Genomic DNA, 24,960 nt, shown 5'->3' with positions numbered 1-24,960 from the left:
CAACTCATTCTGAGTTTGAAACATAAAAATTCTAGTTTCGAAAGTTTCGAAACTCATATTGCTATAAAATTGCCGCATATCGTATGAACTCTGGTGCACTCGAGGATTCTAACACGCTATAATTTAGTTCTATTTACTCATTTTATAGTATGAATCGTTCTTCGGACCTAAATGCTGGCGCTTTTTTTCCATCGTCACCATTGAGTGCATATTTTGAGCTCCTTTGTTGCTTATTGGTCTCTAATTTCCTGATTTGGTGGCAGTGAATTCCACCTGTGTCTGAATATATGAGGGTAGCCTGATAAGTCGTGCACACATGTTTGTAGAAGACGAACTATTTAAAACAAATACAGGGCGGACTCGATTATATACAGTCTCGGATTTCTTTCCACTGTATATGGTCGATGTTCAGTCAGACCGGATTAAGTAACACAATTATGAATTCGAGAAAAACGAGGTTGAAGTTTAGTGCTATAAGGGGTTGCCGTTGATCATCCAAATCCTGATGTACCTCGAAACTCGAAATTATTAATTTTGCGACTGGGTCGTCATCCCCTTAAAGTCAGAAAGTACCTTTCTCACATGAGAAAAATAAATTTATCCAGAATCTCTCAGGAGGTGATAAACGATTAATTCGATGGAAAAAATCCTTCTGCGCATATGTTCGAATTTCAACAATGACATAGTTATAGAACTTTTTTTGACGTAGGACTACGTCTTTCATTTCTATACCGGGGTGTAAAATCAAAGTTTCGAAAACGAAAGCGTTACGCCGGAGACCGAGATTTTGAGCGTTAATAGCTCCTAAACAACTGAACGAAATGGTATGATGAACACTTCATTCGAAAGATAAAATGTCTACGCGTTATATACTTGTTACTTTTTGATCCAAAAACTTGTTTCAATAGTCTTAAAATTGCTTTCAAAACAGGCTATTGAAATCACCAATCGGTATATAAGCGAGCGGCGCAGCGATTGGAGCATGTTGTCGCTGTTGCGGTGAAGCTCTTTATTTATTATGAAAGCGCGGATGAACGGTGTCACCAAGAGCCTGTTTGTGCACCCTAGGCCAGAAGGGAATCTATCAGGAGGAGAGTGATGCCACAAACGGTTCCCTGGGAAGACATCGCTACACACACATACACGCGCGGCTATTAACAGGTGGTTATCGAGTTGGCATTAACCACTGGTGGGCTTCCAGTATCGAGGAAAATGTGGAAATATCTAATCATTACTGAAAATAATCTGCCAGTTCCTTTGGGAATTTTCAAAATATATTCATGTGAAAGAGTTTAATTGAATGTTTTCTATCCATGTAACACTGTGACCAAATATGTTTCAATCAAGTGCTATTAACAGGTGGTTATCGAGTTGGCATTAACCACTGGTGGGCTTCCAGTATCGAGGAAAATGTGGAAATATCTAATCGTTACTGAAAATAATCTGCCAGTTCCTTTGGGAATTTTCAAAATATATTCATGTGAAAGAGTTTAATTGAATGTTTTCTATCCATGTAACACTGTGACCAAATACATTTGGTTTTGTGGTTTTTCAATCAATCGCAATTAACAGGATAGCTTCAGAAGATTATTCTTCCCCATCAGTAGGATATTTCCGTATCCAATATTGTATGCGCCCGCAATCGATTATTGCTCAGTCGCCGAAAGTTCCAAGCTCAGAGAGTTCATTCCCCTCTAGTTTGCCTTCCAAATTGCCATCGTAAACCACACCTTCTCTCGATTCAATCACACACAAAAAGCATACTTAAGCGATATTCTGGTGGTGAGACACATTCATTTTTCGTGAGGACATCGACAAGACAACATCGTTGCCTAACGTGCTGGAGGAGGTGGACGGCGAAGGATCGACACATACACGCGCAGAACTCTTTCCGTTAGGATGCCATTCAGCATCGAGAAAGTTCCGGAAAGATCTAATCATTGCTGGAAAATAATCTGGCAGTTCCTTTGGGAATTTTCAAAATATATTCATGTGAAAGAGTTTAATTGAAGTTTTCTATCCATGTTACACTGTGACCAAATATGTTTCAATCAAGTGCTATTAACAGGTGGTTATCGAGTTGGCATTAACCACTGGTGGGCTTCCAGTATCGAGGAAAATGTGGAAATATCTAATCGTTACTGAATATAATCTGCCAGTTCCTTTGGGAATTTTCAAAATATATTCATGTGAAAGAGTATAATTGAATGTTTTCTATCCATGTTACACTGTGACCAAATATGTTTCAATCAAGTGCTATTAACAGGTGGTTATCGAGTTGGCATTAACCACTGGTGGGCTTCCAGTATCGAGGAAAATGTGGAAATAACTAATCGTTACTGAAAATAATCTGCCAGTTCCTTTGGGAATTTTCAAAATATATTCATGTGAAAGAGTTTAATTGAATGTTTTCTATCCATGTAACACTGTGACCATATACATTTGGTTTTGTGGTTTTTCAATCAATCGCAATTAACAGGATAGCTTCAGAAGATTATTCTTCCCCATCAGTAGGATATTTCCGTATCCAATATTGTATGCGCCCGCAATCGATTATTGCTCAGTCGCCGAAAGTTCCGAGTTCAGAGAGTTCATTCCCCTCTAGTTTGCCTTCCAAATTGCCATCGTAAACCACACCTTCTCTCGATTCAATCACACACAAAAAGCATACTTAAGCGATATTCTGGTGGTGAGACACATTCATTTTTCGTGAGGACATCGACAAGACAACATCGTTGCCTAACGTGCTGGAGGAGGTGGACGGCAAAGGATCGACACATACACGCGCAGAACTCTTTCCGTTAGGATGCCATTCAGCATCGGGAAAGTTCCGGAAAGATCTAATCATTGCTGGAAAATAATCTGCCAGTTCCTCTGGGAATTTTCAAAATATATTCATGTGAAAGAGTTTAATTGAATGTTTTCTATCCATGTAACACTGTGACCAAATATATTTCAATCAAGTGCTATTAACAGGTGGTTATCGAGTTGGCATTAACCACTGGTGGGCTTCCAGTATCGAGGAAAATGTGGAAATAACTAATCGTTACTGAAAATAATCTGCCAGTTCCTCTGGGAATTTTCAAAATATATTCATGTGGAAGAGTTTAATTGAATGTTTTCTATCCATGTAACACTGTGACCAAATATGTTTCAATCAAGTGCTATTAACAGATGGTTATCGAGTTAGCATTAACCACTGGTGGTCTTCCAGTATCGAGGAAAATGTGGTAATATCTAATCGTTACTGAAAGTAATCTGCCAGTTCCTCTGGGAATTTAAAATTACATTCATGTGAAAGAGTTTATTTTAATGTTTTCTATCCATGAAACAGTGTGACCAAATACATTTGGTTTTGTGATTTTTCAATCAATCGCAATTAACAGGATAGCTTCTGAAGATTATTCTTCCCCATCAGTAGGATATTTCCGTATCCAATATTGGATGCATAAAACCTTGTGGCTCCAACGTAACGCTCTCGTTTTCGAAGTTCTCCAAATATTCATTCATTCAGAATGAATTCAGATTCAACTTCAAACAAATGATCTCTAAATCAACGATAGTCCTACGTCACCCTTGCGGTTTTACCATAGATATAACCCACTTCCTGTTTTTTTTGTTTCGGACTCCGTTGCCTCAAAAAAGTACGCTGCGTAAGACGATTCTGTATAGTAGTGGAACATCTGAATTGGGGAATTTAATTTTTTATTTAATTTACTTCACTTCGTCTTAGACAGATCTCGCCGAATGACAAAACTTATAAACTACCTAATATTTTTAATACTACGTTTGAAGACACATTAGGACACGTTAAAATCGAAGTGACACCCAACTTCGTTGAATGCACAGAAACAGCTGGTCAAGGGACAGTTCTGCCCGTATTACTTTCTATGTGACCGTATCGCCAATAGTTGTCTTCCGCGGAGCTGACTGGTGGGAGCGTAGAAATGTGTCTCGTTGATTACTGGGCACAGTCGATGTTTCCGGACCACAAATCGAAGACAACTTCTTCTTCTTGTATGGCGTTAACGTTCCCTGTGGAACTTTTGCCGTCTCAACATATGCATTAACTAGCGTCATTCATTAATACTTAGTTGAGATTTCTTAAGCCAAATAACACGCCTTGAATGTATTCCGAGGGGCAAGCTCTAGAATACGCGTGACCACAGTGCAAGTCTGAGGAAATTTCTTTGACGAAAAATCCTCCGGCCAGAACGGGAATCGAACCCGCACCCCCGGCATGATAATGTGAGACGCTAACCCCTCGGCCACGGGATCGAAGACAAACAAACGTTTAATTTTCGTCCGCATTGCCGATAATTTTTTTTTGTCAAAAATCGGCACTCTAGGAGTTTCTTTTCGGAATACAAAACGAAAAGTATGGTTTTGGGTGTCACTAAAAATAGTTATCTCGATTTTTCATTCGGAACTTGCTACAAGATGTTGATTTGCACGATAATATACCCTATGCAAAATATTATCTCATCCGAACTTCATTTACTGGCATCGCAGACGGTTAAAATTTGAGTTTTTTCGGTGTTTTAAAAAAAATTTTGATGCCAAATGTCTTAAAACTGCATGACACGTCGAGATTTACGGTTATCTAAAAAAAATTTTTTGTCAAAAATCACTTTTTCAGGCGAAAGAACGACCAAGTGCTAAAAAAATTTTTTTTGACAAAAAAGAGATAACTGTAAATCTTGACGAGTAATGCAGTTTTAAGACATTTGGCATCAATTTTTTTTAACCTCCTAGTTGCCTAGCAGGTAACTTTGCAGTCTTCGTCGAAACAACATGACGATTGTAGATTGTAGTAGCCAAGTGTAACAATGATGTCGTCACTGAGGACAGGTCGCAAATCTCTTGAACAGTTGCTGCGCGTGATTCATAAAAATCAGGATGAGAGCCGGATGTATGCAAATTCCGCAGACGTAAATAGTTGTCCCGGGAAGACGAATAGAAACGGCCATTTGTTCGAGATGAGTACAGCTTGTTAACATAACTGCACTACAACGAAGATCGAATTTAACAGCGACCAAAACACCGCGGCCACGTTGTATAGTGCTTGTGTTAGAATTGCGGTCAAAACGAAAAATGCAGTAGTTTGATGCAAGCTCAGTGTTTACTACGTCTGGGCACCACCACGTTTCGGTCAGAACAATTATGCCGTAGTCACAACTCGTCATTTTCCTATAGAACTCGCTAGTTTTAGTACGCATGCCTCGAAAATTTTGATGATAAATTGCCAAATTGCCAGCGCAACCTACTTTTTACTGAAGATGCATCATAACAAGGCCAAACTTTGTACTCGGTAAAATGCGCTACACATACAGCGTCACCGTCACCGTCCCGTCAACTATTCTCTTGGACTTATTTTGCCGACGTCAAAGTTGCCGGTGATGGTATATGTGAATGCCACCATACGATTTCCATGGAAGAATATTTGACATTTCATTCCTTTACGTTGACTTCACGGTGACGGGACGTTGTATGTGTAGCGCACTTAACTCTGCCGAAATTGTTGTCACAAAGAAAGTGGAAAATAAAAATGAGAAAAATCGTGATTTTGTTATTTTTTCCGTTTTTTCAAATCTCATTATCCATCTTATGAGAAAAGTTAAAATTTCAAAATAATTTTATACATGATAAAGGTACTCTATTGTACATAATCTGTTTGGTTCCGGCGAGTTTCAGTCATCAATTTTTTTCAGTTAATTTTTTCTTTATTGAAAAAGTCGCTTGGGGGCAAGTTGGTTTGGATTTTTGGTTTTTTATTGCAGATGGTTAGAACTTATGAGCGAAAAAGAGACCAATATTGGTCGGACACCAGTTTGGAGAATGTTATGAAAGCTATAGAATAAGGTTTGTCTGTTCTGAGTGTTTCAAAACAGTTCGGTGTGCCAGAACCAACTTTGAGACGCTATCGACGAAAATATCCAGACATGGAGGTTAGATTTTCAATTCAGCATTTGCGTTTACGTCGATACGTCGATACGTCGTCCAATAAAGGCCGCTTTGAAGCCACATTCAGGTCCAGCTTCGAAGAATTGCCTATTCGTTTGCGGTTAAAAATGGCATAGAGCACCCTTTCAAAGGAACATGCGCTGGACGGACATGGGTTGAAATGTTTATGAAGGCTCATAAGCTATCTTTGAGAAAGCCAGAAAACACCTTAGCGGCTCGATTAATGGCGTTCAATTAAAGAAAATTGTGACGTATTTCTTCGAACTTTGGAAGGTATATGAGCTCAGTATCGTTTTCCTGCGTGTGACATTTACAGTGTTGATGAAAATGGCATTTCCACTGTTCCAACCAAGAATAAATAAATAATTGTTATTACATTTTGTTGATTTTTAGGTGACCAAACCATATTCGCCAACTTGCCTCCACGTGGAGGCAAGATGGCGAGTTCGACGCTTTTTGTGCAAAGCTTTTGGGTGGACAAGTTTTTTAGTTTTTTTCCAATAGATAATATGATAGAAAACACTTCAGGCTATATGAATCAGCATCAACATTGAAAAAAAAAAATTCCAAGCCCGCCAAAGCTTAACGTCGCCAACTTGCCTCCCTCTCCCCTACATATGCACGCTGCAAGCACCCTATAGTGCGATATTTGTAGGTATACGCTGTGTGCAACGACCGCAACGACATATATGTGCGAAAAACATCCATTCATGCTTTTTCAATCCTATTTCATTTATTCTCTGCCTTAATTTCCTTTAATGATTTACGATTAGAAATTCTTCTAGAGGTACTATTATATTCGTCGGGGAAAGTGATATTTATTTATGATATTTGAATTCCCAAGCACGTCCAACTCATTCTGAGTTTGAAACATAAAAATTCTAGTTTCGAAAGTTTCGAAACTCATATTGCTATAAAATTGCCGCATATCGTATGAACTCTGGTGCACTCGAGGATTCTAACACGCTATAATTTAGTTCTATTTACTCATTTTATAGTATGAATCGTTCTTCGGACCTAAATGCTGGCGCTTTTTTTCCACCGTCACCATTGAGTGCATATTTTGAGCTCCTTTGTTGCTTATTGGTCTCTAATTTCGTGATTTGGTGGCAGTGAATTCCACCTGTGTCTGAATATATGAGGGTAGCCTGATAAGTCGTGCACACATGTTTGTAGAAGACGAACTATTTAAAACAAATACAGGGCGGACTCGATTATATACAGTCTCGGATTTCTTTCCACTGTATATGGTCGGTGTTCAGTCAGACCGGATTAAGTAACACAATTATGAATTCGAGAAAAACGAGGTTGAAGTTTAGTGCTATAAGGGGTTGCCGTTGATCATCCAAATCCTGATGTACCTCGAAACTCGAAATTATTAATTTTGCGACTGGGTCGTCATCCCCTTAAAGTCAGAAAGTATCTTTCTCACATGAGAAAAATAAATTTATCCAGAATCTCTCAGGAGGTGATAAACGATTAATTCGATGGAAAAAATCCTTCTGCGCATATGTTCGAATTTCAACAATGACATAGTTATAGAACTTTTTTTTTGTTTCGGACTCCGTTGCCTCAAAAAAGTACGCTGCGTAAGACGATTCTGTATAGTAGTGGAACATCTGAATTGGGGAATTTAATTTTTTATTTAATTTACTTCACTTCGTCTTAGACAGATCCCGCCGAATGACAAAACTTATAAACTACCTAATATTTTTAATACTACGTTTGAAGACACATTAGGACACGTTAAAATCGAAGTGACACCCAACTTCGTTGAATGCACAGAAACAGCTGGTCAAGGGACAGTTCTGCCCGTATTACTTTCTATGTGACCGTATCGCCAATAGTTGTCTTCCGCGGAGCTGACTGGTGGGAGCGTAGAAATGTGTCTCGTTGATTAACTGGGCACAGTCGATGTTTCCGGACCACAAATCGAAGACAACTTCTTCTTCTTGTATGGCGTTAACGTTCCCTGTGGAACTTTTGCCGTCTCAACATATGCATTAACTAGCGTCATTCATTAATACTTAGTTGAGATTTCTTAAGCCAAATAACACGCCTTGAATGTATTCCGAGGGGCAAGCTCTAGAATACGCGTGACCACAGTGCAAGTCTGAGGAAATTTCTTTGACGAAAAATCAAATTCGACTCGGTGCGGTTGGTGTAGCTTCGAAACGCACTTCCTTGACATTCGCTGTGAAGCGCCTCAAGGTGTTTTCGTAGAACAGTGCATTGTCTGGTCCGTGGATGCGTCACCGAGTGTAGCATCCCACACATCGAAGAACATCGTACAGACACATCGTTTGAAATCCAAGTCATCAACGTTACTTATACCGATAGGATGTTGATTCCCAGTCACGATTTCAAGCCGGAGAACAAACGGGTGATGGTAAGGGTCAATTTTTAAAAGCGAAAATGGTGGATCTGTGAGCTCTTCATAGGTAGATTTACTCACAAACGCCAAGTCAAGAATATGTCCGTTTGCTTTTCGAATTGAGTTGATTTGATGAAGTCCAAATGTGAGCATTGATTCTGCAAATGCAATTTCTGATTCAGTAGAGGCGTTGCCTAGCAGGTAACTTTGCAGTCTTCGTCGAAACAACATGACGATTGTAGATTGTAGTAGCCAAGTGTATCAATGATGTCGTCACTGAGGACAGGTCGCAAATCTCTTGAACAGTTGCTGCATGCGATTCAAAAAAATCAGGATGAGAGCCGGATGTATGCAAATTCCGCAGACGTAAATAGTTGTCCCGGGAAGACGAATAGAAACGGCCATTTGTTCGAGATGAGTACAGCTTGTTAACATAACTGCACTACAACGAAGATCGAATTTAACAGCGACCAAAACACCGCGGCCACGTTGTACAGTGCTTGTGTTAGAATTGCGGTCAAAACGAAAAATGCAGTAGTTTGATGCAAGCTCAGTGTTTACTACGTCTGGGCACCACCACGTTTCGGTCAGAACAATTATGCCGTAGTCACAACTCGTCATTTTCCTATAGAACTCGCTAGTTTTAGTACGCATGCCTCGAAAATTTTGATGATAAATTGCCAAATGCATTGAAAATAACGTGAAAGAGCAGATGATTTAATCGACGACGTACAAGCATTGCGTAGACGACGCTAGCTGGATGTTGTTGGCGCACTGATTACTGGAACTGGCCGATTTTGAGTTAAAATATTGTCTCGGATTTTCGTTTTAAGAGATTCGATAATGCCTTCGTGCGCAGCATTAACCGATGTTACCCTGAGTTCAAGTGTGGCTGCATTTGTCGACGACATGGCATGTTTAAAGCGAGCGTTCTTTATCAAATTACTACATCCTTTGCAGAGCAGCTGAGTTTCCACAAATGTCTCTATAAAAAGTTTCAGACAGATAAACGCACTTATAATGGAAAGCTGCTTTGCAAAAACCGCCGCATACAACTTCATTCGTGGTCATAGACTTCGCACAGTCATCGTAAATTCGAAGCGTCACGATAGATTTAAAAAACATTTTGGAAGTGGAAAGTGGAAGTTAGAAATTTTCACAAGTTTCTGCATACCGCAATAGAAAAAATCTTTCAACTTTTCTCGAACCCAGGACGCGATAGCTGCCTTCACCTTATTGTCCGAGATGTAATGATTACCCTTAAGGTATCTCTTAAGTAGAGGGAAAAATGATAATAGTCGCAAGGTCGGTAGAATACAGCATTTAAAAATTAAAGTGAATAACAGCGCGTTGTTTAGTTCACGTTTATATAGCACCAGAAAACGACGCTATAATTCCACAATTAGAAAAAAACTGAATGAAAGCAACGCCTTCAAACTACGCAGGCGTGTAGTGGAGAAAGAGTACTTCCACATACGAGGGCAGTCCGATTTGTACTTAGCCTACAAAAAACACCTAATTTTTGGAAAAGTGGTGATTTATTTTTCAACATAGTCTCCTTTTAGCTCGATACCCAGCGATTCTTTAATCCATCTCAAAAATACGTTTTCTCGAGGTCTGCAAAGTAGGCCTCCGTGGCGGCCTCCACATTCGACTCAAATTTCTGCCCGGCGAGTGACTTTTTCAAGTTTGGAAAAAAAAGTCGCACGGGGCCAAATCTGGAGAATACGGAGGATGGGGCAGCAGTTCATAGTGCAATTTGACCAATTTGGCCGTGGTGACGGCGGAAGTTCCATTTTTTCCATTTTTCTAAAATCTGCGTAAACGCCCGCTTCTACAAACTGTCAAAACAAAACAACGAGTCCGATTTGGCTACACGATAAGTAATATCTGTTGCGAGACTGACACCATCGGACGATGAGGGTAAATACTTATCAGACCACCCTCGTACCACCAGGCGCGCTTTTGAAATTTAGATGTCGCCTACAAGCTGGTAGAGTCACCTACAGCCCTATTTCGAGCTAAAAAAACGAGTCATTAAAGTCCAATTCATACAGCTTTTTCCACCAGTTTCTTGAAAAACGACATTTTTATCGGTGGTTTAGTGAATGGGAAATGGGCCGTACAAGCGCCGCAGATGCACCTCAACCTGGAAGGCCAAAAGAGGCTACGAATTCAGAAATCGTAAAACAAGTGCATCGACTTGTTTTGAAAAATCGTAAAGTGAAGTTACGCGAGTTAGCTGAGGCCGTGGTTATTTCAAAAGAAAGAGTAGGACACATTTTGCACGACATTTCGGACATGAAAGAGCTATCCGCGTTGATGACAGCCGGTTTGGCGTTGTTGAAGCGTAATCGAGTGGACTTTACGACGTTTCGTGACAATGGATGAAACGTATTTCCATTATCACACTCCTGAGTCCAATAGGCAGTCTGCAGATTTCGTATTTTGGCGTATTTCGAAGACTTAGACGTTTCGTACTACAGAAAGGAAATCTAAATGTTGAAGACTCACTATACCAAGTGTATTACTCTAGGAGGAAACTATGTTACGGATAAATACAGCTTTGCTCATTTTTCATTAAAAATTCTAGGACTGGGACATGAAGTAATCTTGCAGATCCGTTTTGTCCCTAGGGACAAAACTGGATCTGGGACTAGGACATGAAGTAATCTTGCAGATCCGTTTTGTCCCTAGGGACTAACATGGGGTTCAACGTGTTAATATATTACTGACACCGGATACTCGCACTCGACATTTTTATGTTGTCATTTTGATATCGGAATCATAACCTGAGAAAAGGTCCTATGAAATCTGATGACTGAAAACGTCAACATACCCGCTGCTAGCTAGTAAACATGAGCACAACAGTTTGGCAGTTGGCGTATCCGGTATAAGAACAACAATGGCCATCAACGTAACCTAATATATAAAATATTTTGTTCCTAAAATGGGTTCCATTGCGCTTGTAATCTATGGTAAAAAAAATGAATTTTGAAATTAAATTTGGTTCAATCTTCATAAAACACCTAACTTGTTTAGACAATTCTTCAGTTATTAAATTCACAATATATTTTTATATATTAGTAAGAAAACTATTTCAAGCAAATATAGTTGGCAAAACGAATCGATCAATTGGTGAGTGAAATAAACATAAAAACATAAATAAAATAAGTTGACCTACATTGATTGATGTTCCGATACAGGCTGTTTCTTCTGTTCTTGTATTATATCGTACATTCCTCTCCACATGGCTTCTTCATCCATCGTTGCAGTTTTTTCTGATAATGCTTTTCACGAACCCGCTAAAAATTCATGGTTTAGACCCTCTAAAATTTTTTTTTCAACCGATGTGTATTTGTTTAATTCGAAAATATCACTTGAACTATTTCGGTTGGCTTATTGCTGACACCACGATCAAAATAAAGAGAGATAAAACAGTTACTTACTGACGCCGGAATTTTAAGTAGGCTTGCAAATCCTCCAGATATAGATCCAAACAGACCCATTCATCAGTAGAATCGATCAGTTCCCAGTCTGCCAACTCACAATCGACCTCTTCCATACTTTGATCGAACCAACCACAGCTGAATACAAATTGCAACTGATTTAGTTGAAATTCCATCCATCTGCATTTCGGTGCACAGAAAAATCCCCGCAAACCATGATATCGACAGCGCGTTAATTTTATGCATTTTGAAGCCGGGACCACCATAGAGAACTTTCACGAGAGAAGATCATATCCGACATGATATCAATGCAATAAAAGGGTTCTGGTAATAGATGCTATTATTATACACAATCACAACTCACAACTTCAATTTAGGCTTCAGTAACGTACCATCTTAGCAGAGAAATCCCCGATACTGACCCTTCAGACAGAAATATATGCCAGCCATGGAGAGAACGAACGAAAAGCCATGATCAGTTTTGGGAATCCTCGGAGACACAGCTAGCTCGCACAGTTTTGGATCAATTGCTTTCGGTGCTTTCCGTGTAGTGAATATAGCGCTTCATATGCATACAATAACTTACAAAACGCTTTGCAAAACTCACCCAGCCTATGAATCACATATTTATATTTATCACTGTGTGGTTTCTATTTCATAATGTTCCTGGCACGTTAATCGTTAGACAATCTGGCATATAATAACAATTGATTTTTCTCTATGCCTACAATGATCATCTCGTCTGCCGGGGATAGATGGCAAGTATTCAGGTCAGATGATTTAGAAAGATTGAGTCCATCAGAAGCTTTCCTTATCATAAAACACTGTGTATTTATGTATGTACTAGCTGACCCGGCCAACTTCGTCACGCCCAAAATTTGTTTTTTGTTATCAATACCTTCAAACATTCACGTTTTTTACTAAGCGAAAGTTCATGGGTCAAATCGCAGAACTGTTCATTGATTGATTTTCTAATCGACTCCGTTGAATTTTCCTTTTACAATAAAATTCCTAGTACTACTACCAAAACTCATCATTATAACATCAGATTATTTTCTGACACAATTCTCGTTCAAGATTTTTCAATCACTTGCAAATAACATGTTTCTCCGTTACATGAAATAAATGTTTGATACAGAAAATATGTTAGAATAAAGACAGCCCTAAATCGGACAATTCCTTCCTCGAGTTTTGCTCTTATCAACATATTCGGCAATCCATTTTTATTGGTATAAAAAGAAGAAGATAAAAATATTTCGTTAGCATAAACATCAAATGGACTAACAACGCTTGTCACTATGTAATTATAGAACATATGGAAATTCAATTTTCCGAAATTTCCCTTTTTCCTTCAGACTTTTCCGAAAATTTTCAATTGTCATGTTTGAATGGAATATTTTTGGTAGAAATATATGTAACATTTTTATGGGACCCCCTCTCCATTCCAGAGGAGGGAGGGGTGTCATACCATCATAGAAACCATTCTCATACCAAGAAACCCTCACATCCCAAAATGTGCTTGATTAGTTCTCGAGTTATGCAGAAGTTTGTATTTCATTGGTATGGCAGTCCCCCTTAGAAAGAGGGGAGGAGTGTATCCATGATAGATAGAAACGTTTCGTGCCCCCTAAAACCTTCACATGCCAAATTTGGCTCTATTTTCTCGATTAATTCTCGAAATATGCAGAAATTTGTGTTTCATTTGTATGGCAAACAACCCCCCCCCCCTTCTAAGTAATATGGGAGGAGTGTTGAACCACATTAGAAACATTTCTTGCCCCCCCGTACCCCCACATGCCAAATTTGATTCGATTTGGTTGATTAGTTCTTGAATTATGTAGAAATGTATGCTTCATTTGTATGGCAGTCCCCCATCTCCCCTCAAAGAGAGGGGAGGAGTGTCTATTCACCATAGAGACGTTTCGTGCCCTCTAAAACCTTCGCATGCCAAATTTGGCTCCATTTGATTGAATAGTTGCACCCTAAAACCTCCATATGCCTAAAATGGTTTCATTTGCTTGATTAATTCTCGAGTAATGCAGAAATTTGTGTTTTAGAATCTAACCACCATAGAAACATTTATTGCACCCTAAAACCTCAATATGCCTAATTTGGTTTCATTTGCTTGATTAATTCTCGAGCAATGCAGAAATTTGTGTTTCATTTGTATGGCAGCCCCCTCTTAGAGAAGGGGGTAGAGTGTCTAACCACCATAGAAATATTTATTGCACCCTAAAACCTCCATATGCCTAATTTGGTTTTATTTTCTTGATTAATTCTAGAGTAATGCAGAAATTTGTGTTTCATTTGTATGGCAGCCCGAAACATTGGTCGCAGTCTCACACATGCGTAATTCTCGAGCCAGCCAGTCAGTTCAAAAATCCCTGCTCCGCTGCCATAGCGATCATTCTCATCCAAACCGTACACCACATCGTTTCGCATCACATCACATCAACAAACCAACACAAGCAGCCATGTCTGGACATGGTGAAGGAGGAAAAGTGATGGGAAAGGCAAAATCCCGTCCGAACCGTGTTCGTCTACAGTTCCTCGTAGGAGTATTCGCCAATTGTTCCGCAAGGGTAGCTAGGCCGAGCGCGTTAGTGCCAGTGCACCAGTCCACCTTGCCGCCGTTATATAGTTTCGACCGCCGAAGTGATCGAGTTGGCTGGCAAAGCTGCTCGCGACGATAAGAAAATCCGCATTCAGAACAGATCACATTCGGTTCGGTGGACATCAAGACAACAACAGGCAGTTGCAGCGAGTGGCGAGTGGCAAACGCAATCGCAAAACGGCAGCAGGTAGCAGATGAAAAAAGTTTATTCTATATACAAATTGCTTTGGTGGCAAATCCCGAACAAGACGGCATTGAGGGCGTTCGAAAAGGGATTTTTTTCAAACCACGAGTACTAAAGGGTGTGTCACATCAAATTGCATCACGGAAAAAACGCTGTAGAAATTCGCCCAGTAGACCGATCCTTTTGAAAATTTTAGACAGTAAAATAAAAACTATTAAACAACTTTTGGCATTTCCCATTTTTCATACTTTGAGCCCAAGCCCGTATGCTCGTACCTTCCTCTTTACCCCGTCCATAAGGTTCTGTACAACGTCAGGTTGTAGTTTTTTTGAACAGAAATCCATTTTCTCTTGAAGTCCGCCTCCGATTTGACAACTTTTGGGTTCTTCCGGAGGGCCTGCTTCATAATCGCCCAATATTTCTCTATTGGACGAAGCTCCGGCGCGTTGGGCGGCACGAAGGTGACCCCGTTGGCTAGTAAGCGCTTCTGTAGGCACTCCTTAAGGTAAACCTGTCCGTTTACCGTGCCGGTCGTCACGAAGGGGGCGCTCCGCTTTCCGCAAGAGCAGATCGCTTGCCACACCATGTACTTTTTGGCAAACTTGGATAGTTTCTGTATGCGAATCTCCTCCGGAACGCTGAATTTGTCCTCTGCGGAGAATAACAACAGGCCCGGCAGCTGACGAAAGTCCGCTTTGACGTAGGTTTCGTCGTCCATTACCAGGAAATGCGGCTTCGTCAGCATTTCGGTGTACAGCTTCCGGGCTCGCGTCTTCCCCACCATGTTTTGCCTTTCGTCGCGGTTAGGAGCCTTCTGAACCTTGTATGTACGCAGGCCCTCCCGCTGCTTGGTCCGCTGGACGAATGAACTTGACAAATTCAGCTTATTGGCGACATCCCGGACCGAACTTCTCGGATCACGTCTAAATTGCTTAACTACGCGCTTGTGATCTTTTTCACTGACGGAGCATCCATTTTTGCCGTTCTTCACCTTCCGGTCGATGGTTAGGTTCTCGAAGTATCGTTTTAGTACTCTGCTGACCGTGGATTGGACGATTCCCAGCATCTTACCGATGTCCCGTTGTGACAACTCCGGATTCTCGAAATGAGTGCACAGGATTAATTCACGACGCTCTTTTTCGTTCGACGACATTTTTCCAAATTTACGAAAAAATGACAATAAAGCATGGCCAACGTGATCTATACACTCTTATCTGATTTTAAAACGAAAGCTGAAGATATAATTCCTAAAAATTAAATTTCTACAGCGTTTTTTCCGTGATGCAATTTGATGTGACACACCCTTTAAGTTTTCTAAATTGGAACCATTCCATAAAACACGGCGCTTACCAGGACCATTAAACCTTTTAAAAAAGAGTTTACGAAATACAGTTCAATGCATTCTAAAATAATATCCAAAATAATAATAAAACACAAATTGATTTTTTCATAATTTATTTGCCAGGATATGATGAGTATGTGAATTTGGCAGTTGTTCTGAGCTTATTGATGGTTGGGGACTTTCCCGATTATTCAATTTTAACCAATTCTCGTTCAAGATTTTTCAATCACTTGCAAATAACATGTTTCTCCGTTACATGAAATAAATGTTTGATACAGAAAATATGATAGAATAAAGACAGCCCTAAATCGGACAATTCCTTCCTCGAGTTTTGCTCTTATCAACATATTCGGCAATCCATTTTTATTGGTATAAAAAGAAGAAGATAAAAATATTTCGTTAGCTTAAACATCAAATGGACTAACAACGCTTGTCACTATGTAATTATAGAACATATGGAAATTCAATTTTCCGAAATTTCCCTTTTCCCTTCAGACTTTTCCGAAAATTTTCAATTGTCATGTTTGATTGGAATATTTTTGGTTGAAATATGTGTAACATTTTTATGGGACCCCCTCTCCATTCCAGAGGAGGGAGGGGTGTCATACCATCATAGAAACCATTCTCATACCAAAAAACCCTCACATCCCAAATTGTGCTTGATTAGTTCTCGAGTTATGCAGAAGTTTGTATTTCATTGGTATGGCAGTCTCCCTTAGAGAGGGGGAAGGAGTGTATCCATCATAGAAACGTTTCGTGCCCCCTAAAACCTTCACATGCCAAATTTGGCTCTATTTTCTCGATTAATTCTCGAAATATGCAGAAATTTGTGTTTCATTTGTATGGCAAACAACCCCCCCCCCCCCCCCTTCTAAGTAATATGGGGGGAGTGTTGAACCACATTAGAAACATTTCTTGCCCCCTAGAACCCCCACATGCCAAATTTGATTCGATTTGGTTGATTAGTTCTTGAATTATGTAGAAATGTATGCTTCATTTGTATGGCAGTCCCCCACCTCCCCTCAAAGAGAGGAGTGTCTTTTCACCATTGAAACGTTTCGTGCCCTCTAAAACCTTTGCATGCCAAATTTGGCTCCATTTGATTGATTAGATTTCGAGTTATACAGAAATTAGTCTTTCATTTGTATGGCAGTTTCCCCTTAGAGAAGGGGGTGGAGTATCTAATCGCCATAGAAACATTTATTGCACCCTAAAACCTCCATATGCCTAAAATGGTTTCATTTGCTTGACTAATTCTCGAGTAATGCAGAAATTTGTGTTTAATTTGTATGGCAGCCCCCCCTTAGAGAGGGGGTGGAAAGTCTAACCACCATAGAAACATTGATTGCACCCTAAAACCTCCATATGCCTAAAATGGTTTCATTTGCTAGACTAATTCTCGAGTAATGCAGAAATTTTTGTTTCATTTGTATGGCAGCCCCCCCTCAGAGAGGGGGGAGGGGTCTCAAACTATCACGAAAACCTTCCCCGGCCCCAAAAACCCCTACATACCAATTTTCATGTCGATCGGTTCAGTGGTTTTCGAGTCCATAAGAATCAGACAGACAGACAGACAGAAATCCATTTTTATATATAGAGATAAATCGTCATTGTCTGATTTTGCCTGATTGAATATTTTAAATATTGATACAATATTTTTTTATGAAACTGTCCCGCAGTTTTTGAGATAATTCTTATGTGAATTTTGAAGTTTTTCGGAAAAACACAAAGGAAATAAGCGCAGATAGAAAGACGCAAACAAATTGCGATTTTTTCCGGTTATGGATATTGACATCGATATCGCTCATATTTACTCTGCGGAATTAATATGAACTTAATATTCGTGATACGGGATGCATAGATTTATTCTTGAATATATTGCAGAGTTACTTCTGAATTGAATGCTGTGTTGCTGAGTAAGTGGTCCACCTGTAGACTGACCAAATAGTTTAGGAATGAAAACGGGACAGGTGAGCCCAAAAGTATAATCAAAGAGTCATATTTTTTGAAGAATTTTATTCAGTGAATAAAACCGGCAATAAAACTTTTGTTTGGCGTATATAATAGCTTTTATTGTTTGAACACTGAGTCTCCACAATATTGTGTTCAAAGATTGATCGTTGAGAAAACAACAAATTTTCATTTTCAACAAATTCGGTACAACCAAGCAAACACAAAATATAAATATAACTTACATTCTAGAAATTTGTTTTCCGTTTTGAAAATATTTGCACACAACGGCATTCTTCCAATTTTTAATCTCGCTCAGCATAGTGGAACGACTCGATGTGCTCGTGTTTGGTCCATGCTGTTGGAAATGAAATCGTAGTGCAAGTGATTGATATAATACTGTTATGTTTCTCTTCCTTCTCCTATTGAAAATTCTGTAAGAATTGTTTGATATGTTATACATTTCGATTCCCTTATCCGTGAATGGTTTAAATTAATAAAAATTAGAAGCACACTCATTTGTCCATACATTTGTTATTTGCATAACAAAAAGTGTACAAGCCATTCGCCATTTGTAATACTCAATCTCACTCCAACTAGCGAGCAGTTAGCTCACATACGGTTTTGCTCGACACAAATCTTAAAAATCCCTGCTCCGCAGCCATAGCGATCAGGACCTTTGGGTTAAAGTCCCTTCAAAAACAATAACAGAACAGAACCATAGCGATCATTCTCATCCAAACCGTACACCACATCGTTTCGCATCACATCACATCAACAAACCAACACAAGCAGCCATGTCTGGACATGGCAAAGGAGGAAAAGTGAAGGGAAAGGCAAAATCCCGCCCGAACCGTGTTGGTCTACAGTTCCTCGTAGGTGTATTCGCCAATTGCTCCGCAAGGGTAGCTAGACCGAGCGCGTTAGTGCCAGTGCACCAGTCCACCTAGCCGCCGTTATATAGTTTCGACCGCCGAAGTGATCGAGTTGGCTGGCAAAGCTGCTCGCGACGATAAGAAAATCCGCATTCAGAACAGACCACATTCGGTTCGGTGGACATCACGACAACAACAGGCAGTTGCAGCGAGTGGCGAGTGGCAAACGCAATCGCAAAACGGCAGCAGGTAGCAGAAGAAAAAAGTTTATTCTTTCTACAATCTGCTTTGGTGGCAAATCCCGAACAAGACGGCATTGAGGGCGTTCGAAAAGGGTTTTTTTCAAAACCACGAGTACTAAGTTTTCTAAATTGGAACCATTCCATAAAACACGGCGTTTACCAGGGCCATCAAACATTTTATAAAAGAGTACGAAATACAGTTCAATGCATTCTAAAATAATATCCAAAATAATAATAAAACACAAATTGATTTTTTCATAATTTGTTTGCCAGGATATGATGAGTATGTGAATTTGGCAGTTGTTCTGAGCTTATTGATGGTTGGGGACTTTCCCGATTATTCAATTTTCACCAATTCTTAAATTGCTTCTAGATTGAAAGTACAGTAATTTAAATTTAGCTCGACATTTAGCTAATTGGACGGACCTGTAATGCGACATATTTAGTTGGACATTTTTGTAAACATAGAGTTCGGGGTCCCAATTATGATCCCACATTGAAAGTCGACACTGTACCACTGTCATCGGAAATGTTCAATTACAGGTTAAAATCGCCTCCAATCCGACATTGAGTGGTGCTTCGGCACGTCGCATTAAATGTAATTTACTGTACAACATTTCACAAGCTGGATGGGAAGAAATTTTCCAACTGTGAAAGCTGTGGCGAGTGGCAAACGCAATCGCTAAACAAATATATCATTCTCTTTCAAACTGTAAATTAGTGTGGCTGTATGGCATCGTTTCACATCGCATCGCATCACATCAACAAAGCAACCAAGCAGCAACGTGGACGTGTGGACGTGACAAAGGAGGACAAGTTAAGTCCCACTTGAACCGTGCGGGTCTGCATTTTCCTGTTGGTTCCATTTACTGATTACTCCGCAAGGTTAACTAGGCCGAACGGATTGGTGCCGGAGCACCAGTATTACCTAACAGCGGTTATAGAGTTTCAGCCGCCGGAGTGCTCGAGTTGGCTTGCGAAGCTGCTCACGACAATAAGAAAACCCGCCTACAGAACAGAGCACATTCGGTTCGGTGGCAACAACTAGTTTCAGCGAGTGGCAAACGCAATCGCAAAACGGCAGCAAGTAGAAGAAGGAAAAAGTTTGTTTATACAGACTGCTTTGGTGGCAAAACCAGCCACCGTAAAACATGGCGCTTTTCAGGGCCATTAAACCTTTCAAAGAAGAGTTTTTAGAAGTTATTCACAATACCAATGCATTCTAAAGTGACATAATATGAACTGATTTATTTTGTTTATGCTTGTTTTTGAACTTATTGGTGGTTGGGATCTTTTAAATTGATCATTCAGTTTTCACAAACCCATGCATGGTTCCCAAATTAAAAATGGCTTCAAATTACAACTCATTGTATGCAGGATGGCATTAACAAATTTTCTCGGTAGCAAGAACTGCTTTCTTTGGTTGATAACTTATGTTGAAAATTGACTGACGTTACATCTGCATTGTATAGAAACATAACTAAGGAGCAACATGATGAGCTATGTATTTCCTGCTGCTCTGTTCTTATTTTAAAGGACTTTAATCCGAAGGTCATCCGTCCTTGTATTTACTGTTGGTTTATAGCTCGTCTATTTCTCGACAGATCGTAGAGTTTGTCTCCAAAACCTCAGTTCTTTTGCATTTTTATTTACATTGTTTGCGGAGACTTCAAATCTTACAATTCATTCGTCCCCGAAACCACAGTTTAAGATACGGTAATGTGCTCAATAGTGAAATATATGATAGTGAATGAGCTGATGACCACCTATGAATTCCCCATCACATCCATCATTTTTATTGTACGATATGTGCATACGCTAAAAGATACCCGGCGTTGAACATTTAATAAGTACAAAGCCTTCAGAAAAACAGGAAGAGGGTTATATTTGTGGTAAAACCGCAAGGCTGACGTAGGACTATCTTTGATTTAGTGATCATTTGTTTTTAGTTGCTTCTGAATCAATTCTGAATGAATATCTGGGGGACTTCGAAAACGAGAGCGTTACGTTGAAGGCATGCGTTTCACAACCAGAATATCGCTTAAGTATGCTTTTTGTAAGTGATTGAATCGAGAGAAGGTGTGGTTTACGATGGCAATTTGGAAGGCAAACTAGAGGGGAATAAACTCTCTGAGTTTGAAACTTTCAGCGACTGAGCAATCGATTGAAAATTATATAATTTTCGCGATACGAAACATTTTCCGTTGCGTGCGCATGCAATATTGGATACGAATATTTTCTACTGATGAAGAAGAATAATTTTCAGAAGCTTTCCTGTTAATTCCGATTGATTTAAAAATCAACATTTGAAAAAAACATTAGAATAAACTCTTTCGCATCAATTACAAAATTCCCATGGGGAACTGACAGAGTATTTTTCAGCAACGATTAGTTATTTCCAGATTTTCCTCGATACTCGAAGCTCACCAGGGGTTAATACTAACTCGATAACCACCTATTAATAGCACTTGATTGGAAAATATTTGGTCGCAGTGTTACATGGATAGAAAACATTAAAATAAACTCTTTCGCATGAATGTATTTTTCAATTCCCAGGGAACTGGCAGATTATTTTTCAGCAACGATTAGATCTTTCCGGAATTTTCTCGATGCTGAATTGCATCCAAACGAATATACTCCTTTCAGTTTGGCCTGTAAAAAACTTTTCTGAACTCTAATCCTTCAAATTTGGAACCCTGAAAAGGGCCGTTGATTATATGCTAAGCTAATATAGCACGCTCTCCTTGGATTCGACGGGCCAGCTGAATGTCCTTGGGCATGATATGACGCGTTTTGCGTGGATAACACACAAATTAATATCTTCGAATAGGCTTCATGCAGCGTCATAACCTCGAAACTTTTGAAGCGCAAGTCGGTTTTGAAGTCCTGAGCAATTCCACGAACCAAATGCTGCAAAGCTAGATTGCGGATCAGCAATTCGGTCGACTTCTGACAGCGACGAATTTCACGCAAAGTTCTCGGTCGATAGCGATGTGGCTTCTTCACCTATCCTGCGGCTGGTGCGCTTATCCGAGTTGCTTTCGTGTGCCTTACCACCGAAAGAATAACGAGCTGTCTGCTTGGTCCCTCAACAAACAAGTCCTCACGATGCGAGGGTAGAGTAAGAAATGAACGAAAGCAAAGGAAGCGTGATATTATAAACCAAAAAAGAATAAAATGTAAACCCTACCCTTATTATATTCGTAGCTAACCCTGAGGGAGAAACGAATAACATCGAAGAAAGTATACAGTAAGCTTATATTGGGTTGGGGAAAAAGAAATGTCGTATATTGTCCATATATGGCAACACTTAAACATATCTTGTGTTGTACTTATCGCATCGGGTCATACTATACGGCTATTTAAAGACGACAATCTGTGCTACAAGTGTCGTTTTGACAGTTTTGTGATTTTCCTTTTCAGTCTCAAGTTATAGCGCGTCAAAGATGGAGTCCACCAAGCAAGAAATTCGCCATATTTTACGTTTTTACCACCTGCGAGGTAAACTGCAACGAATGCGGCCGAAAAAATTCGTGGAGTTTATGGACCCGATACTATAACGATTCGCACAGCACAGCGTTGGTTTGATCGATTTCGTTCTGGTGTAGTGGCTGTCGAAGATACACTCCGTACTGGTAGGCCAATCGTCGTGGAAGCCGATAAAATCTTTGAAATCATCCAAGTAGACCGGCATGTGAGCACTCGATTGGCCAGGAACTGGGTATAGACCATAGAACCGTTTGGAAACATTGGATTCCATAAAAAGCTGAATGTATGGGTGCCACACGAGTTGACGCAAAAAAATCTTTTAGACCGAGTCAACGCCTGCGATGCACTGCTGAAACGGAACGAACATTTTTGAAGAAGATGGTGACTGGTGAGGAAAAGTGGATCACGTACGACAACCTAAAGCGAAAAAAGTCGTGGTCGAAGCGCGCTGAGCCGGCCCAAATCATCGCCAAGCCCGGATTGACGGCCAGGAAGGTTTTGCTGTGTGTTTGGTGGGATTGGAAGGGAATCATCCACTATGAGCTGCTCAACTATGGCCAGACCCTCAACTCGGTTCTCTACTGTGAGCAGCTTGACCGTTTGAAGCAGGCGATTGACCAGAAGCGGCCAGAAATGATCAATAGGAATGGTGTTGTTTTCCACCAGGACAACGCTCGGCCTCACATATCTTTGATGGCCCACTAGAAGCTACGGGAGCTCGGATGGGATGTCCTATTGCACCCATCGTATAGTCTGGACCAGGCTCCAAGTGATTATCATCTCTTCCGGTTCATGCAAAATGCTCTTGGTGATACTAAGTTGTCCTCAAAAGAGGCTTGCGAAAACTGATTGTCTGAGTTTTTTTGCAAATAAGAAGGGGGGCTTATAAAAGGAGGGATAATGAAGTTGCCTTCTAAATGGCAACAAGTTTGCGAACAAAACGGCGCATATTTGACTTAAATTGGATTATTTTAAGTATGTTAGATAAAGGGTCAAATTTCGAACAGAAATACGACATTTCTTTCTCCCCAACCCTATATAATAAAGACGGTGGGGTTTACATTTTATACTTTTATGGTTTATAATATCACGCTTCCTTTGCTTTCGTTCATTTCTTACTCTACTCTCGCACCGTGAGGACTCGTCTCATCGGGACCAAGCAGACAGCTTCGGTGGTAAGGGACCAAGAAAGCAGCTCGGATAAGCGCACCAGTCGCAGGAAGTGTGTTAACCAGTTTTTAGAAGTTATTCGATGTGTGCCACATCGCTATCGACCGGGAACTTTGCGTGAAATTCGTCGCTATCAGAAGTCGACCGAATTGCTGATCCGCAAGCTAGCTTTGCAACATTTGGTTCGTGGAATTGCTCAGGACTTCAAAACCGACATGCGCTTCCAAAGTTCCGCGGTTATGATGCTGCAGGAGGCCTATTCGAAGATACCAATTTGTGTGCTATCCATGCAAAACGCGTCACATCATGCCCAAGGACATCCAGCTGGCCCATCGTATCCGAGGAGAACGTGCTATATTAGCTTAGCATATAATCAACGGCCCTTTTCAGGGCTCCAAATTTGATGGATTAGAGTTCAGAAAAGTTTTTTGCAGGCCGAACTGAAATGAGCATTTAGCGAAAATCGTTGTGTCGATGATAATTCGATACCGATAGGTGCCATGGATATGGATTTCATAATGAAGAATATGAAATATGACATGATGTAGTGAATATATTCCCATATCGAAGAAATCACTTTGATGAAACTGTTTGCCGTTTGTTGTTTTTAATTGTTGGGAAATGGCATTATTTTTGCTGAGTAAATTCCAAGAAAAAATCCATTCCTTCTTTAAGCGTGATTCATTCTGCTTCGGTTCAACGGAACAGTATGATAATCATTTCATACAAAAGATTAAGTGTCCAAAAGTTATATGATTGCTATTTATTGACTCGAAAAATTGATCCAATAGCTTAATAATAGCTTCGAAAACAAGTTATTGAAATCATTCGTATCCGTATGTAGCGCGCCCTCTTGGAAACCCATTAATCTTATTGGAATGTGAGATGGGGAAGCTCATACTCACGTCTATGCATTATGCTGTACTCTTCCAATTAATTTCGTTTTTGCAGGCTGAACTGAAAAAAATTCAGTCGAGTTAACTCTGTTTTACAGTAATGTTTTTGAATCCGGACGCTTTTTAGTCTGAACACTTTGCATTACATTCAATATCATATCACAGCCATAACATTTTTGACATAGGACTACGTCTTTCATTTCTATACTGGGGTGTAAGTTCAAAGTTTCGAAAACGAAAGCGTTACGCCAGAGAACGAGATGTTGAGCGTTAATAGCTCCTAAACAACTGAAGGAAATGGTATGATAAATACTTCATTCGAAAGATAAAATGTCTACGCGTTATATGCTTTCAAAACAGGCTATTGAAATCACACCAATCGGTATATAAGCGAGGGCCGCTCGGAAATCC

The 24,960-nt window shown here is 40.0% G+C and overlaps 1 protein-coding gene across 8 annotated transcripts in view; it reads right to left on the bottom strand.

Annotated features, from left to right (window-relative positions):
• The window catches only part of LOC129763178 (protein unc-13 homolog 4B), a 126,432-nt gene that overhangs the window by 40,302 nt on the left and 61,170 nt on the right, over positions 1-24,960 (bottom strand). The window contains exons 1-2 of one of the 8 annotated variants that reach the window (XM_055761997.1): positions 11,788-12,008; positions 11,523-11,643 (exon numbers count right to left, since the gene is read on the bottom strand). The exons of 4 other annotated variants lie outside the window; for them this stretch is intronic. In XM_055761997.1, the coding sequence (XP_055617972.1) occupies positions 11,523-11,605 (83 nt within the window). In that variant the 5' untranslated portion in view covers positions 11,606-11,643; positions 11,788-12,008. Of the gene's footprint in view, positions 1-11,522; positions 11,668-11,787; positions 12,021-24,960 lie in introns of those variants that run through there. 3 more of the 8 variants (XM_055761996.1, XM_055761995.1, XM_055761994.1) reach the window with 3 other exon arrangements.

The sequence above is a fragment of the Toxorhynchites rutilus genome, chromosome 1 (assembly GCF_029784135.1).
Source record: "Toxorhynchites rutilus septentrionalis strain SRP chromosome 1, ASM2978413v1, whole genome shotgun sequence".
Lineage (NCBI taxonomy): Eukaryota > Metazoa > Arthropoda > Insecta > Diptera > Culicidae > Toxorhynchites > Toxorhynchites rutilus.
The sequence above is the reverse complement of the archived record's forward strand: the minus strand, read 5'-3'. Positions and strand labels throughout refer to the sequence as shown.